Source organism: Spea bombifrons, chromosome 3 (assembly GCF_027358695.1).
Source record: "Spea bombifrons isolate aSpeBom1 chromosome 3, aSpeBom1.2.pri, whole genome shotgun sequence".
Taxonomy (NCBI): Eukaryota; Metazoa; Chordata; class Amphibia; order Anura; family Pelobatidae; genus Spea; species Spea bombifrons.
This window is the reverse complement of record NC_071089.1, coordinates 7,225,931-7,238,489: the sequence shown is the minus strand read 5'-3', so window position 1 is coordinate 7,238,489 and position 12,559 is coordinate 7,225,931. Positions and strand designations below refer to the sequence as shown.

The following is a 12,559-nucleotide window of genomic DNA, read 5'->3' as shown; positions in this document are numbered from 1 at the left end:
ACTTCTTTCTCAGATTAGGATCTCATTCTGATTGGGTGATGGGGATGCAGGGGGTGGGCTCTTTCCTAGCAAGTGGTACATTAGAGTGCATTGAGGAGTGGGCGTGGCTGTTTTAGTTGCAGGGCGTTCAGCCAATCAGAAAGAAGGAGGGGGATCTCTTGTACAGTGCAGGAATCCAAAATCTCAGCCAAAGTTCCGTAACCCTGCGAGCTGTGTGTGTGTCAGCGATCAGTGACAGTGTGAGGTTCACAGACCCCTCTCGTGGTGCAGTTTGTCTGATTTACCCAATCCAGGGGCAGATTTCTACAGACCCACAAGCCAGAGTTTGCGCGCCCCCACACCCAGCCCAGGGCCCCCTGTGCTGGATTCAACATGTATGCCACTGGCCTGGCCCCCTTCTATGCAGCTTCTCACTTCAATTTGTGGTCTGCCTATTGCCCCGGAGCTGCTGGATCAGGGGCTACCGGCTTTCCTCCTCTGGACCCCGGGAAGAAGCCTTCTTTCTGCATTGCCGACATCCTGCATGTTGGGGACCCCGACAGCCCACCAGGCTCCTCTGGTCTGACTGCAGCTCACATGGGGGTGAGTGTACACCCAGCCCAATACCAGCCATCGGGGTCCCCCCTGAGACCCACCCCTGTCACCCCAGAATCTGGATTCCACCACAGATTGTCTCCAATGTCTCCTTATCAACCCCACCGAGCTGCGGGGATCTGTAACAACCCCAGCGTCAACTCCAACAGAATCCACGGAGCTTCCCAACCTGCACCTTCCAGCAAGGACCTCAAATTTGGGATTGATCGGATCCTCTCTACGGAGTTTGACCCCAAAGTGAAAGAAGGGAACACATTGAGAGGTATTTACGCTACTTATCTTGGTTGGGGTGGCAATTTGGGGTAACTGCACTCAGATCTGTATGTAGACACATTAAAGACTATTTGTAAATCCACTAGATTTAAAAGCACACATAGATCACCCTTCTAGATCAATTTAAATAATTTCCATCGTGAGGGATGAGTTCATATGCGTTAAAATACAGTAATATTTGTTAAAATACAATAAACTGTATAACCCCTTAATAACTGATTACTTTTTCTGGGTGTCTAAAATTCGTTTCCACTTAACTTCCTGGCATTCTGTCATTTTGTCTTATATGTTCTATTAAATAGTTTGACATTAATTTAAACTTACTTTTCAATTCCAATAATAAAAAACATATGTATTTTGAACGCGAAATTTATGAAATAATGTGAAATGTACTCACAAATTCTAAATCAATAAATCGCAAAACATAAATCCCAATTCACTTCGAACACTTATCGAATAGAAATAAAATTAGAACAGAAACTAAAATAATACCAAAAATACTTATAAACTTATATAAAAAGATTATTTATACCATAATTGATGCATACACTAATTTATATATATATATATATATATATATATATATATATATTACACTCATATATACTATGTAATAATATACTATATTATATTATAGACAGGTGGCAAAGGAGATGCTGAGTTTAATGAATGAGGCTGATGCATTATCTTTTTACATTGATATATACATTTATCACATGTATTCACAGAAGAATAATATTCCCATTGTAATAATAGACTGTACAAAAGTTGATAATATTTTCAGACTTTTTTGTATATTTTATTTAGACATTAAAGGTGAATTCTTATTTCAGGAAGGTTGAGGGTTTTTATAGCATTCCAGTATGTGAATTATATTCACATTTCAGAGGGTGGCAGTGCAATATAATATTTATATATGTGTGGATTATATATATATATATATATATATATAATAAAAATATATACAGAAAATACTGGTTGGTACATAATACTTAGATAATTAAATATTATATCTATATAGATATATAATATATAATTTAGAAGATTAGGATAATGTATTTAATTCACAAATAATTATATATATAAAACTAATTTATATTTCACTGTCTTTGGTGAAATACAGTGACGTCAGATAATGAATTTGTAGTTGTATTTAAATAGTGTTCAATACAAGTATTACAGTTTTGGGGTTTATTTAGTTGCAGAGAATTCTTGGGCGTCAAACTGTTACATACAGAATATATAATGTAATATAGTTACACTGGATAACTTCCAGAGTGATTCATAATTACTGCTCAGATAATTGGTTTAAAATACATATTCCATGGGTGTATTGCAGTTGTAAAGAGTTAATCCTTATATAATAGTTACTTATAAAATATAATATAGTTACAAAAAGATAACTGGTCATAGATAGGGTTCCCTAGTGTTTAATAATTATTGGTAGAATTTGGATATAATGTACATATAGAATTCACACAGGGGTCCATGCTATAGCTTAAGGCTATATGTTTATACTCAACGCACATAGGGGTCCATCATATAGCGCATGGCTATATATATATATATATATATATATATATATATATATATAGTTAATTAATTTATTAAAGAATCCTTGGTATAAATTAAAACTATATGTATATACTCAATTCATTAAGGGGGTCCATGGTATGTTGTTTAGTTGATTGTACTGATAGGGGACAGTGCATTGTGCAGTAATACCCCATAGGGGTAGGTGCCCTGTACTGCATGCCTATGGGCAGGGGGTTTGCTTGCTTACCTTGATATGTAACAGATCTCTGCTTGTATCACAGATCTGACCTCACTAATCAGTACAGGCCGCCAGGCAGGGGCCCACGGCCAGCACATGCAGTCTGCAGCCGGACACTTCTTCGCCTCCTTAGAGCAAATTAACGACACGTCCTCACTGCTGGGGCAGATTAGCAATTCCCAGAGGAGCTCAGTGCAGCAGCAGTTTCAGGACACCTTTCCAGGTACAATCATAACCTGTGTGTAAGGGGGTCCCTGAGCCCCCCCAGCAGCCCTGCACCCCCCCATCACATGGTATAGAAATCTAGAATAAATCTAACACCCAGTATTTAAATAATCTCAAGCCTAGAATACTCCAAAACATATAAGATCCAGCCCAGAACTCATACACCACTACTGTATAGATTTACATGCTATGTGTATATATTGATATACTGTGTGTATACCGTATATATATATATATTGATATATATTGTGTGTGTATGTATATATAAAGATATTGTGTATATATATATATTATATACTACGTATATATTGATAAACTGTATATATAAATATAGATATATTGATATGCTGTATATATAGATATATAGATATATATATATTCATATGTCATTACATATAAATTGATATATACGTATTGTTTGTGGGGTTTTTTTTTCATTTACGTAAAAAACTTGATAAAGGGCCGAAACCATGGTTTTCCCTTTTTCCCTGCAGTATTGATTTTATTTGTGTGTAAAACACACTGATTTTCTTAGCATGTATATATATATATTGTGTGCCGGCACAGTGTGGTGTTTAGCGCCCGTTGCAGTGCCGTGTGTGGTGTTTAGCGCCCGTTGCAGTGCCGTGTGCGGTGTTTAGCGCCCGTTGCAGTGTGTCACGGTGTCTCTTCTCTTGCAGGCCCCTATGCCGTGCTGACCAAGGACACCATGCCGCAGACATACAAGCGGAAGCGCTCCTGGTCCCGCGCAGTGTTCTCCAACCTGCAGAGGAAGGGGCTGGAGAAGAGGTTCGAGGTCCAGAAATACGTCACCAAACCGGACAGGAAGCAGCTGGCGGCCATGCTGGGGCTCACTGATGCCCAGGTGAGGGGCATACATTATGCTGAATGCCGAATGTCTGCACTTCAAATTGTGTTATGAACACTAGTATATATATATATATATATATATATATATATATATATATATATATATATATATATATATATACACACATATATATATATAAATAAAATGAATTAGAATATATTATATATTGAGGGGAATATATCATACATTTTCCCTCAAAAAAAAAATATATATATATATATATATATATTCCCTCTCCGTTATTATTAATGTATGTGAATATATATAATTTTTATGTAGTGAAATTAATAGCAGGCAGATCTTTATAGCAGGTATTCGATATTATATTATATGTCTCTCTCTCTCTCTATATATATATATATTGAATATCAGGTATTGTATCTATAGTATCAAACAACTGTTGCAAAGATATTACAATACCTGATATAAATATATATAATGTGTGTGTGTGTGTGTGTGTATATATATATATATTTAATGCAATGGAATAGTATATGTTGGGAGATTTTTCCAGCAGTTTGTATTTTTTTTAATCTCTGGATTTTTGGGACAAGGTGCACATTTTTTCCTTTTGTAAAAGAAAATCTCTCTTTGAATTCCTAATAATGTATTTGATTCAAAATAGTTTAAATTAAACTAAGCTTTTAATATTGGGATTAAATGGTGTTATTTAAGCAGTTAATAGGTTTTTGAAGCAATGTGAAGAATTATCATAAATGTAATTTTCTGTTATTAGGGTGGTGGGGGGAGGGGAATGCAGATAATATATATTGGAAAATGGCTCCAAATATATCGGTGTCTAGACCCAAATAAAATGAATTCTTAATGTAATTATGCTGCACAACTGGTTTCCAAATGGTTAAAAGACAATAATATTTACACCATATGGAGAAAAAAAAAATGTGGCCAGTTCTGATTTTTTTTAACTTTGCTTTGTAACTGTTACAGGAAAAGAATATGTTTTTTAGAATTTATAAATTGTGAAATCCGTACATGATAGGGAAGTGAAATTGTATGTTTTTTTTCCCCTTCTTAAACTGAATTACCAAAAGTAACGATAGATAATAAGGTTTATTGGTGGATCTGAAGTCATTGTGGTTTTTGTGAAGCAATAATATAGCCGGCTGAAGCAATTCTATCGTTCCTTTAAGATAAAGTCCTGGCTTTGCGCAACTGTCCTTAAAAACTGTTGAGAAAATAACATTTAAAAATGGGGCAAAAAAAGGGAAATTTAAGCCAATACCCCCCCATATTATATATATAGTTCTGCTTTAATGCTTCTTGCTTTACAATAAGAGTAATTATAATGCAGAGAGATAATGGTATAGGACCACAGCTCCCATCAGGGCCATAAGATGGCTTAGGGTAGTGAGAGTAGCAGTCCAAAAGGAGACACCCATAGGGAACCGTATGTTCTCTGATTTTCAGTAGTGGGCACGTAACCTCTTACCGTCCCACTTGGGAAGTTTCGGAGGCTATTTATAAATCCTGTTTCAGGCAGGGTCATTATCCGGTTCTCCTGGGGACAATAATCACATATTTTTATTTCCAGGGCTTTTGAAATAGCCCTTGCTCGATTGAGTTTATCTTTATACGCAATTGTGCCTGTAAGAGCTTATCGAGCGGTCATCACAATCCAGCACAGGCTTTACAAACTGTGTGTTTTCTTCTGATTTTGCATTGTAGTAACACATAAAGCCCCCCCCCCAAAAAAGATATATTCTCTAAAAGGCTACATATTTCCATGAAAATGAATATAATGCTAGATAATAGCATTCCATGGACTTCATAAAATACAGGAAAGGCATTCTAGTTCTTCTGAGCTCTTATTGGAATGTCAGCTCATGGGGTCACTTAAAAAAAAAGACGTAAGGGCATCAACAGTAACTATATAGCCAGTAACGAGGAACACTTTGTCACGGTCACAATAAAATCTTTACATTAAACAAATATATTAAATATGACAATGCGCGCTCTGTTTTGTTTAAAGATTAGAGATTCGTCCTTTAAAATGTACTCACCTGAGCACAAGCAGGACGAGGCTGTGAGACACAGCAGGAACAGGAAAATAGCTCCACACAGAGTGATTAAAATTAAATAAATGGGAATAAAATAAATAAATAAACCCAATGTTGAGTTTGAAATGCCCCCTCTTCTGTTAAGGTGGACTATCAAGGGGTTCATATTCTAATACTAAAATCTGGTACTAAAATATTGTGGGGGGTTTTTAACATTTCCTTGTACAGATAGGGTGGTAAATAAATGAAACAGCCTCCCAGCAGAAGTGGTAGAGGGTAATACAGTGAGGGGATTTAAACATACATGGGATAGGGATACGGCTCCTGAATCTAAGACGAGACCAACGACTGATTAAAGTTTGAGTCTTTACAGCAGGAGAAACGTGTCTAGATGGGGCCGAATGGGGCCGACAAATTATCTTTTGCATTTGGTGTTTTATCATTACATGATGGTGAGGATGATGATGATGATTGTGATGATGATGATGATGAGAATGTAGCCGTCAGACGTTACTGGTTCTGGAGGTACTGTTACAATGTATTGACTCTTAGGTGTTCTTGTTCCTTCAGGTGAAGGTCTGGTTTCAGAACCGACGTATGAAGTGGAGACATTCCAAGGAGGCCCAGGCTCAGAAAGATAAAGAAAAAGAAGAGGCAGAGAAATCAGAGACCCCGTGCCCAGGGGAGGTGGACTTAGACAGGAGCAACAGTCCTTACAGATCCGAGGGGGACAGTGACAGCAGTGACTGTGAGTCCTTAGACCTGATGGCCAGTGACTCTGAAAGGACTAATGCCACCTCTGAGCCACAGCAAACCAGCGTCATCAAAGCCTCCCCGGCCACAGATCTGCCCACACAGCCACCAGGACCCTGCCCAGAGGCACCTACTCCACAGAGCCCCCCAATGCTTTAAACCTGAGGACTCTGGACTGTGACAGATCGTGCCTTTTAGTATTTATAGGAGACACTCGTTTTGAATGCACTGTGAAGATTTAGGTGTCCAGGCACGTTGGGTTGGATCCCGGCACCTTTGGTGAGAGTACTAAGTGTCCGGAGTTTAGGAGGACACGGTAACGAAGCGACGAGAAAAAAACCTTGTTAAATGAGGACCCCAACGTTCTTCTGATATAGAACTTTGAAGATTGAGAAATGTTTTCCCATTAACCATTTCAGCACTGCACCCTACTGGCACTCATGCAGTTAATACCTTACCCCACAGCACCAAGAAAATAATGAATCTTGAATCTGCTGACCCCCTTTTTTGAGGGTCAGCGGGATTAACCCTTAAAAATGCTTTGTACCCGTCTGGCACGCAAAAAGGTTAAAGTCCTTGGTGTGAGTGCAGAAAGTACAGTTATTGTCCTTCTTTTCACTCCATTGTCATGCTGGCTGGCACTGCGGGGGGCTTTTTCAATCTGGATTGTGAGCTGCGAATAAGCCCCATGTACCCCTGTAGATGTCAGAACTGGTGCATTTTGTGCACGATTCAATATATTTAAAATAATTTATTGTTGGAGTAACAAACTAGATAGGGGTCGATTTGTCAAATTAGCAACCACAAATGCTATCATTATTTATACGTACAACAGAGCTGACACTTTGCGTGAATTGATCTGTACCTTTAATGAGCAGAATAGAGTTTAACTCTTTTGTGCCTAAGGGCTATCGGAAGCTTTCTTGACTTTTGGTAGAAAGAGTTAAATGATCTGACCTAAACCCATGAAAACAGTATTATATATAAATATATAATATATATATGTTATATATAACACAGTTCCCCAGACACCATTTCCACTGAATGCTCGTGGAAATTTGGCAATAATGTAAATTTAGAAATAAGCTTACCACAGTGGAAAAAGCTAAATCCGTCGCCAAAATCAATGCAAGAGATGCGGAATGCAGTTTAGTAAATACGCTATACATCTAATACCATCGTCACCGACCGGGACCGATTAAATGAAGTATGAAAATAAACGTAAAATGCGTTATATTCAGTATTTGCACTTAGTTACTGAATATTTGCAAGCACAAGCTATTGCGAGCTATAACTCCTAAAATCTCCCCTTAGCAAAAAAAAGGTTTTGTTGGACTCCAGCTAATGGAGTTCTTTGTCAATAAAGGGGGGGGGGACACAAAGCTAATTATAGCCCCTACCAGCTGGTGCATATTCACATTTCTGTGGTTTGATGGTCAGGCTTTCGTGTTATTAATCCAAGTGTCAGCACAACTGGCTGGGAGTCTCGTGTATGGATCCAGACAATCAGCTACACTTAATGCAGGTCATAAATCTATTACAAGTAACTGAATAGCGATTCTTTCCTAGACTGTGAAGGAAAACAAAAAAGATTAAAAAAAATGAGTTATATTAGGATATATTTATTAATTGACTTTTTTTTTATCTACTTGTTTTCCAATGTAGTCTACGGGAGGAATTCTATTCAGTTACTAGTGATGGGTTTATCTCTGGCATTTAGGTCATTATCTCTCTCTCATTCTATATATTAATGGCTCTCCATAAATTCTCTTAGCATCTAAAATGTGAAAACCGGTTGAATCCCCCCAGACCATTTGCAATGTGTATATCTTTAAAAGTCTATACCGTGCACTGAAGTTATTGTAAATAAAAAGGTTTATTATGTTTTTTGGACCCCCTCGACTCATTTATTATTTTGTATTCCTTCTAAAATCTTCTAATTTCTTTCCCTCTCTGTCCTTAAATACGCAGATATAATTTCCCTTTATTTTTATATTTTAATTCCATGTGTTCTGGAGGAAAGTATAGAATGCGTGTTCTATAAAAAAAATATTTATTTTAACCCTTTGGCTATCTATCTATATCTATCTATCTATCTATCTATCTATCTATCTATCTATCTATCTATCTATCTATCTCTATATGCATCTATCATCTAATAAAACCACACATATATATGATAATATATTATTTATTGAAAAGAGCATAAGAAAGTAGACATTCTAGAAGTGGGATATTGGAAGGACAGGGATCTTCTTATTGCCTCCAAATATTATCTTTCATTTCTATAGCGCCAACCACGTCTGCAGCGCTTCTTACAGTCCCTACATTCAAAGGGTCTGAAAACTAGAACAGTCTGAGATGAGCCCATACATTAGGGAAAGAGAGCCCGGCTCGCAGGCTTACAATCTAGAGGGATATCCCATTGTGTTCATTGGCTATGAGGGCAGGTGGCGGGAATATATAAATTGGATTCAGACGCTTTCCCCTCTCTCCCACTCCTGATGTATTAATAACAAGGCAACCAGGGCCGATACTTTAGTTCCACTGTCAAGGCGGACTGTTACTCAAACTGCTTTTGTCTGCAATTTCCATCAGGCTGAATTACTGAGGGCGTAAATGAGGAAGTCCAATGGAAAAAAATATTATTCTACTTTAGCATATCCCCCAGCGCTGTATACAGAAATAACCCCCAGCAGTGTATACAGTAATATACCCCCAGGGCTGTATACAGAAGTAACCCCTCAGTGCTCTATACAGTAATGTACCCCCCAGCGCTGTATACAGTAATATAACCCCCCAGCGTTGTATACAGTAATATAACCCCCAGCGCTGTATACAGTAATATAACCCCCAGCGCTGTATACAGTAATATAACCCCCAGCGCTGTATACAGTAATATAACCCCCAGCGCTGTATACAATAATATAACCCCCAGCGCTGTATACGGTAATATACCCACAGTGCTGTATACAGTAATATATCCCCCAGCGCTGTATACAATAATATATCCCGCAGCGGTTTTTACAGCAATATAACCCCCAGCACTGTATACAGTAATATAACCCCCCAGCGCTGTATACAGTAATATAACTCCCCAGCACTGTATACAGTAATATAACCCCCAGCGCTGTATACAGTAATAACCCCCCTAGCGCTGTATACAGTAATATATCCCAAAGCGCTTTATACAATAATATAACCCCCAGCGCTGTATACAGTAATATACCCCCAGCGCTGTATACAGTAATATATCCCCCAGCGCTGTATACAGTAATATAACCACCAGTGCTGTATACAGTAATATAACCCCCAGAGCTGTATACAGTAATATAACCCCCCAGCGTTGTATACAGTAATATAACCCCCAGCGCTGTATACAGTAATATAACCCCCAGCGCTGTATACAGTAAGAACCCCCCCAGCGCTGTATACAGTAATATAACCCCCAGCGCTGTATACAGTAATAACCCCCCTCAGCGCTGTATACAGTAATATAACCCCCCAGCGCTGTATACAGTAATATAACCCCAGCACTGTATACAGTAATATAACCCCCAGCTTCCATGATTTTTTTTTACCAAATGTCTTCAAAACAATTGGCTGAAGAGGTACAGGCTATAGGCAGTGTTAATTGATTAATTACATTTTGCTAAGAGCTGTGGCTTTTCCCCAATTTAAAACTTGAAAAAAATCAAATTTAGATTTAAAATAAAATAAAACAAATAATTGAAAATTAAAAAAAATTAATAATTGGCGAATAAGTAAAAAATAATAATTTTGGTAACTATAGTATTAAAGAAAATGCTGATTAAAGTTCAGTTTTGTTAGGAGTTTTGTATCTGGGCTAATGTATAAATCTCATTAAAGTCCTTTAAATATTTTATAAATATTATATAAAATAAAAATATTATATAAAGATATAAAAAAGAAACTAAGCAAAAAAAATAAATCATTAATAAACAGTTAAATAAATAAAATACCATAAGCTGTCCATTGTGGCTACAGTCAGAATTATTGCTGGTGAAAATTGATGTGTGTACTAGAGCGAGCGTGATAGGAATGATTGATTGAGTGTAAGCGGTCCAGCGCCAGGAGTCTATACTGATCCATGTCAGGATATGCAGTATTTGTTTTAAAACATAATCTGTAAAATAATATTATTTATATATTAAGAACTATGACATCAGAGTCACGCGACCAGGACTTGTTGGCGTCCTTAAAGCAACTTTGTCTTTGGAAAACCTTTTGGTGTATTCCAGACAACACGGATGTAATAGATGTTCTGGGGGAGGGGGACTTCAGGAGGACACATGAATCTCATATTCAAATGTTTCCTAAATAATGATGTCACTGCAATAGCCGTAGCAGGATTTGGTGTAGTTACCTGTGATGAACAACATCATGGTTTATCGGTTTGGCAGATTCTCAAAAAGTCCATCTAGTCTGCTCGTTCTTCCTGCTGAGACCCCAAACCTAAATCAGTCCTTGGTCTCGTTGATCCAGGATAGCCATATGGAGCGCCAGATTAAGGATGGCCTTAGCATTTTAAGGCCAGTGGCCGACAAATGATGCACTCCTGGCTGCCGGCGGGATTCGAGTGGGTGCACACCTCAGGACACGGCAGATCAGGTAGGTATGGGGTGCTACTGGCCAATGGCCCATTGGGCATTTACCTGATGAGCCAGATGACCAGTCCGGGCCTCTCCATCTTGTGCATGTTTAAGCTCTCTTACTATATTACCCATGCAACCAGTTACTATGGTTTTCTGATTCCCAAATCAAGGTGACATAAAGAAGGGCATGAAGAATTTATATGTATATAAGATATATAAGAAGACTTACCGGTATATCAATGGAAAATCAGCAGATGCTCATAAAAGTTGTTTTTTTAGCTAACATTTCATGGTCTACAGTCAAATTCTATAGATTCAAAAGAAAACACGCATCATGTGTGGGAAATTTATAAGGCGTTAATTTGTATAATATAGAGGTTATTGAGCTAGGCAGTTTCGTATCCCCCAATAAAAATGCCCCATAGAGTAAACATTACCCCTGTTACTAATACCATGAGTAGAACGCTCACCATTGTCCACGTGAGTGACATCTCCAGGGCCTTGCAAACACTCTCTTCTAGAGCGTAATATACTGAATAAGCAGTCTCTTCTTGCTTCGTATCTAAGAACCGATCAGCGTGATTAACTACATACCCTGGGTGATTTATGCAGAGTTTCTGGGACCTATAAATATTTGTCTTACAAGACCGGTGACATATTACCAGGCAAACTGCACTTCAGTGATTTGTGAGGTTGTTCGTCTACTGCCTGGCAGAACCACACAGGGAGGCTCAGCAGAAACAGAGATAGTGACCAAAGATTAGACTCCAGAGACTCCAGATTGGGATCTGGACAGGCCTGTGTGCCTGTATATACACTCCATAATCCACAGTTTAGGGCTTTCCATATCTGTCCAGCTATCTATTTGGCAAAGGTTTGAAAATACTTATCCTGAAAGAGGTTAAATGGACGATAATGCACTGGTTTTGCTGCCATCAGCGAAGAAAAGCTTTTCAACCCAGTAGAAGAGTTGAAGGTTCAACCCTATCTGCCTTCATCCATGCCAGCGGCCAGCTTGGCATACGGCTCCTGAATCTAAGAATAGACCAGCGACTGATTAAGGTTCGAGGATTTACAGCGGAAAAATGACAGTCTAGATGGGCCGAATGTATCTTATCTGCCATCAAATTCCATGATTTGTTTCTCTGCAGCCAACTTGGCCTGAATATAAGTTGCCAGGTTTGATACAATAACACCTTGGCCGAAGAAACTTGCTAGGAGCTGAGGGCCCCAGACAAGTCGATGGAAATGTGTTCAGGGCCACCACGAGTTTTGCTCATTTTGCACTTGCGCAGATCTCGCAAACACAACTAACAGAACCCATTTTTAAAGCTAAAATGCATAATATTAGTAAAATTACCATGGTGTGTCACATTATTCATCAAGGTGGTCGTTAAAACGTAAGGCAGCGTCTTGTAGACCTGGTGCTTCAGAG

The 12,559-nt window shown here is 38.3% G+C and overlaps 1 protein-coding gene across 2 annotated transcripts; it reads left to right on the top strand.

Moving 5' to 3' along the window:
• Positions 1-211: 211 nt before the first annotated feature.
• Positions 212-7,496, top strand: HLX (H2.0 like homeobox). 2 transcript variants are annotated; one of them, XM_053459466.1, is made up of 4 exons: positions 212-856; positions 2,685-2,864; positions 3,547-3,731; positions 6,326-7,496. In XM_053459466.1, exons 1-4 carry the CDS (start codon positions 373-375, stop codon positions 6,665-6,667), a joined length of 1,191 nt encoding a protein of 396 aa, XP_053315441.1. In that variant the 5' UTR covers positions 212-372; the 3' UTR covers positions 6,668-7,496. The 2 variants fall into 2 exon arrangements, with proteins under 2 accessions (XP_053315441.1, XP_053315442.1); XM_053459467.1 differs by lacking the exon at positions 2,685-2,864.
• The last annotated feature ends 5,063 nt before the right edge of the window (positions 7,497-12,559 follow it).